Source organism: Nymphaea colorata, chromosome 5, assembly GCF_008831285.2.
Source record: "Nymphaea colorata isolate Beijing-Zhang1983 chromosome 5, ASM883128v2, whole genome shotgun sequence".
NCBI lineage: Eukaryota > Viridiplantae > Streptophyta > Magnoliopsida > Nymphaeales > Nymphaeaceae > Nymphaea > Nymphaea colorata.
In genome coordinates this window covers 6,658,428-6,664,501 of record NC_045142.1, presented here as the reverse complement: position 1 = coordinate 6,664,501, position 6,074 = coordinate 6,658,428, and the positions used below count along the sequence as shown (strand labels likewise).

At 35.6% G+C, this 6,074-nt stretch overlaps 1 protein-coding gene across 1 annotated transcript; it reads right to left on the bottom strand.

Annotated features, from left to right (window-relative positions):
- Positions 1–4,984: 4,984 nt before the first annotated feature.
- On the bottom strand, positions 4,985–5,494 carry LOC116254432 (secreted RxLR effector protein 161-like). The gene has a single exon (XM_031629818.1). The coding sequence runs from the start codon at positions 5,492–5,494 to the stop codon at positions 4,985–4,987; it is 510 nt and encodes a 169-aa protein (XP_031485678.1).
- Between the last annotated feature and the right edge of the window lie 580 nt (positions 5,495–6,074).

Genomic DNA, 6,074 nt, shown 5'->3' with positions numbered 1-6,074 from the left:
AAGAGTTAAATTATAGTTTGACATTATTTTGATTTCATATTTCTATTTGAATAATAATTAATTGTACATATAACGACCAATCAATTGTACAGTTTGGAGAAGATGGACCTGACTTTCATGTGCTGAAATGTTTATTGATACTCGAAGCAGCACTAATGCAAACTAATTTAATCTTGAAACATATAGTCTTATAATGTTATTCACACAAGACTAGATATGTTATTGTATAATAACTTTGTTTGCATGTAAAGCATTTGAAAAAAACTAAAGGAAAGATCGCTACTTTTCCCAAGGGAGCATTAATCGATTCAACCTAGCAGCAGTGATGTGCTTTCCCAAGTGATGGGAGAAGATAGACACAGTTGGGTACACACAATGGGAATAGTAGGTATGAAACCTTTATATTTTATTGGAAGCACACACAAGAGTCATCTCAAAGCATAAAATGCACCACTCAAAAAACAAGCCAATACTTTACAAGGAAAGCTAATTGTGGTTGAGAAGAAATGTGCAGGATATAATGAACTCAAAGAGACGTGCTAGAGTACCTAAGCTCGAGGCAACCTATGTTAGGGTCCCTGAGCTAGAGGCTAAATGGGCAAAGGGTGGATATGCTCGAACATAGTATAAATCAAATCCTGGCTTTTCTTATGGGATCATTCAGTTGTGTTTTAAATATATTACATTTTCAACTGTCTCCTCCATTTTTTGTAACATCTTTACTTTTTTTTTTATGCAGGTTTGCCCAGACCTCCCAATTGCTCCATTGATGTTTGTAGACCAAAGTTAAAGTCTTGATTATTATACTTTGTTTAACATATTGAATTTCATATACAAGTACCACTTTAATATGGAAGATGGACTAAAATTATCAAAAACTTTATTGGACATATTTTAGGTTTAATGAAGATAACAACAATTCATTTGTACGCGTTAGTTGCAGCTTTGGTTTTTTACATGTTAATTGCATGTGTTTTTTTTGTATTCTCATTATTTGAGTTGTATGTAATATAATATAATAAAATAAAAATATTAGATGGTTTTACTGATGTTTTTCACCATTAGTAAAACAAACCATTACCGACAGCCTATTTGCACGTCAATAGGAAAGTTTAAAGAAGGATGATTACCATTAGTAAAATGGTAATGACTGACAAACAAAGAATGCTAGTATAAAATGACTTTACAGGTAGTGAAGAATCCATCAGCAAAAGATTGGAGACGAAAGCACTACATTAATATAGACCGGACTTTTACCAACATGAATAATCTGTCAGTAAAATTTTGGAGTTTGCTGATGATAAGGTGTCATCAGTGTAAGTGGACATTTATCGATCGTTTGTGTAATAACCATCAGTGAACTCTTTAGCAACACCATCAACACTAATGGAATGGGTCTGCCATCAGTAATACATATACCCATGTTTTTGCAATTTTTTTGACGTTTACAGACTGTCAGTGAAACTAATATTTTTTATAGCGATGTGAGAACTTGAAGTTTCAAAATTTTGTGTTTTAAGCGTATAGGGTGTTTCTTATGTGGCAAAAGTGAAATTTCACTTGTGTACAATGTTAATATTAAAATTATGAGGCAAAGTGAAGCACTGAACTTATAAAGCAAGGGAAAGTGATGTGGAGAAGCAAAGCACATGCTTCAGGACCAAAATTATAAAGTATGTAATATCCCTAAAATAATGCAAAAACATGAAAAACAACTAAAATGACAAATATGCAAGAACAATATAAAAGAGTATATTTAACTTGTGTTGACTGTTGTTCATACCTCACAACTGAACAACTTATAGACTATCACCTAACACACTACACGATAGAAAATCTCATAATTCATTAGTTACCGTGAACACATAGACAATTAAAAGCTAAATATGACAAAACTAGAATGGCTGCCACTCTTCTTATAGCCGACTACCAAACACCATAACACATTACGATGAAACATATAATCTCATAACTACCAAGAGAAGAATTTCAAAAATATATATATTTAACTTTCGTCTTGCAAAAAATTAGAAAAAAATGGAAGAGAGTAGGTGAAGAATGCCAGTCATAGCAGCAAAGAGAGAGAGAGAGAGAGAGAGAGAGAGAGAGAGAGAGAGAGGACTGTTAGTTGTCCTCATTTGCAATAAGCAATGTGAAAATAAGAGCCCAGGGGAGGCCACGGCCGTCTGTTGTGGTCAGACGTGGTTGACTGGCAGCCACCAACCGAGAGAGAGAGAGAGAGAGAGAGAAAGATAAAATCATCTCTGTGCAAGGGACTTAAGGTCGCCCAAGAGACGGGGTCCATTGGAGAGTGGTGATAATTGTCAGCCTTCATCAGAAGGTCGATCCAGCAGCACAAGTATTTTGTCACGTGAGGCATGTGCCTCAACCTCGTGATATGTACCCATCATGTCATGACCGCATCAACCAGCCACTCTGATGTGTTTTTGCTGGGTGACGTGCATCAAGCGCATACTTCATGCAATGAGGCATGCGCCTCCAATAATAATGCTTGTATATCTTGTTAAAAGGCTTACATCGAACGATATTAATGAAGAAAGAAGTAATCCATAAAGTTACTTATAAATAGTAAAGGAGAGTAATCAATGATGGCTATATATTTTAGAGCGTTTGCACCAAAATGGCAAATGCATATTATAGGTATCAGATTCCAAATCACCTTGGGTCCCATATTGCATTGTAGACCAAAAACTAATTTCCATGCTGACATGCATCAAACTGCATCGTGTCCTGTCACCTTGGCCATTGAGAAAGAGGTGTCGACCAAGCCACTTTGGAATAGAGCTTATTTGTGCATCCAAAACCAAATCTGCCTAAACCCAAACCCCAAAACAGCAACGCCCAACAACATGGAACCATGAAGCCATAAAAGCCTAAAAGGAGAAAGGAAGAAATGGAGAAGGAAAAATGTCTAACAAACTTGAAACCATCCTCGACAAGACAAAATTAAAAAGGTCTTACAAAGAGACAGATGACCAATCGATCTCTTACCTGAAAAACACAAACGACACTATTGCAGGTGTGCACTGTCTCTAAAGGGAAATGCTTTTGTTATGCATAATTAAAATAAACAACTACCCATACCATTAGCTCAGCAACCAAGCTAACAATGGTTTTGCACGCATTAGATTGCATCATTCACATTTCCAATTTAAGAAAGAGTATAAAACAACTATCAAATGGCCACAAATGTGAACTTATACAATGCAGCCAAGAAAAGTGAAGCACTTCCATTTGATGAGAAAATTGAGAAAAACTCTCCATCAACTGCTCGAAACTAAACCAGAAAGAAGAAGCAGGAGACTTACAGAGGAATGATTTTTACTCCGCACTTTCCTCTTAAAAATATGAATTGTCCTTCCTTTGTAAAATGAAGGGGAAATGACAATGGTAAAAGATATTTTGGAGGAAAGTACACTATTATGCTTGACAAAAAATGAAAAGCACATAATGAGAACCTTTGAACCAAAAAAAAAGAAGTAATAACCTTAGTTACAATGAGAATTGGAATACCAGAAAAGAACACGAATACTTGCCTCTTCGATTTTTCTGCACCAAAGATCTGGTGGAAACCATCATTTAAATGGAGGGCTCCAAATTAGAGTTGACAAGAGTTCCACGATCCACATCCTTGTCAAAAGGATTTCCTTGAACTTCAATTTCAACTAGTTTAAAACCACATAACATTTTTAGAAAACAATGGACAAACCTTTGGAATTGAGAAATGAAAGTCTAGCTTTCCTTGACATAGTGGCTTGTTCTGCAATGCACACTTCATAGTCAGAGGTTCACATATTCATATTATTTTATGAGAATTCTTCGACTTTTGCATGCATTCGACTGAAAAGGAATGTTACTTCAATGTCGTTCAGTTGCATTTCAAGGCAGAGCCAGAAGCAGGTTGGATTTGGATTGACCAATTTGCTTAAGTAAAAAAATCTGATTAGACCAAGGTCCATGAAAAAAAATTGTGGACACCATCCGAACACATTGCTAGAATATCACCATTTAAAATTGGGAAAATATGCCAAATATTAATTTCTGTGATGCATGTGGATTTGCCACTACACAAATATTCAAATCATATCAGTCTTTGACAAGAATCTGTTTGTATAATACAAGTTTTCTTTTCTGAAAAAGTCCAACCGCACTATATGTTGCAGCTTTTGTGTTTTTTGATGACATTGTTGTGACATGTAGAAAAGACTTCACAACCTTAGAATTTCATCGCTTTTATGTTATTAAATTTCCTCTTGATTGCTAAATCTTTGTTGATATAGGAGTGAAATTAAGATCTCCATTAGTTAAGAGACTCTGAATCGAAGCTAAATCAATGTAGACCAGAAGTTTGTAACTTAAAAATCTCCATCCTTGTTTTGGCGAGAAAGGAACTGCAGAGAGAAAGACGAGCAAGAAACAATCAAGATTTAACATGGTTTGGTCTGCTTTGACCTACATCCACGACGAAGGCTCCACACCTCGCTCTATCTTTTTCATTATTTTGGGCCAAAGGCAATACACGTTATATATGAGAGCTTCCACAAGAATGCCTAACGAATGTGGAAGGCTCTCTCACAAGGCAATACAATAAAAGAAACAATGATAGTTTCTAAAACATGCACAAGGAGAGAACGGCTATATGCCCAACAGGTGGGAACAAGAAAGGAAACTTGATTCTTCAACAATCCCCCTCAAGTGGGGTGTAAATATTTGTACATCCCCACTTGATGAGATTCTTGTAATGTTGATCTCAATTTAAACCTTTAGTAACACCATTTGCCAGTTGATCTGAGCTTTTTGTATATGGTGTGAACAGTTCTCTTTTTTGCACTTTTTTACGAATATAATGACTATCAATTTCAATATGTTTGGTCCTTTCATGAAAACAAGGATTTGCTGCAATAGGAATTGCAGCTTGATTGTCACAATGCAAGGGAATAGGAATGTCAACTTGTAATCTAATTTATGACACAAGAGTTTTAATCTGTGTAAGCTCACTTGTTATTGTAGCCATAGCCTGATATTCTACCTCAGCACTGGATCTAGACACTACACTCTGTTTTTCACTTTTCCAAGACACAATGTTTCCTCCAACAAACACATAATAACCAGTGGTGGATTTTCTATCTAAACTACTAGCCCAATCAGCATCAGTATAACCACACATTTGATGATGACCATTCATTTTGTACCATATACCTTGTCCTGGAGCCTTCTTTAGATACTGCAATATATGATAGACGATTTTCCAATGATGCTCTGTACGAGCATGCATGCACTGACTGACAATATTGATTGCACATGTTATGTCAAGCATTGTAATAGTTAAATAAATAAGCTTCCCTACAAGGCGTTGGTAGCCTTCTTTGTTATTGACAGGTTCATCAGGAGTAATTTCAATCTTTTGACCAACTTCAATAGGTGTCTCTATCGACTTGCACCCAATCTTTCCTACTGTTTTCAGCAGATCCATCGTGTATTTCCATTGAGAAAGAAAAAGACCTTTGTGTGTGAGCTATCTCAATTCCTAAAAAATAGCGAAGCCTTCCCAAATCTTTTATGTCAAAAGATCATGAATGAGCTCTTTAGTCTTCAGAATTCATTGGTCATTTGTTCTTGTAAGAATTATGTTATCAACATAGACCAAAATAATGATAAGATGATCAATTTTTCTTTTGATAAACAAAGAATTGTCGGCATTGCTTCTAGCAAAATTGTGTTGTTCTAGGAAATTACTCAGATGATAGTGCGATGCTCTTGAAGATTGTTTCAAACCATAGATAGTTTTATGCAACCTACACGCAAGCTTACCATTTGCTTCTTTTGAATGCCCAGGAGGAACTTTCATATAAATTTCTTCTTTCAACTCTCCTTGCAAGAAAGCATTTTTAACATCTAATTGGTACAAAGGCCAATTGTCATTGCATGCAATATAAAGAATTACTCTGATAGTATTAATTTTTGCTACGGGAGCAAATATTTCTTCATAATCTAAGCCTTGTGTTTGTGTATCCTTTTGCTACTAGTCTGGCCTTGTATCTTTTAACACTTCA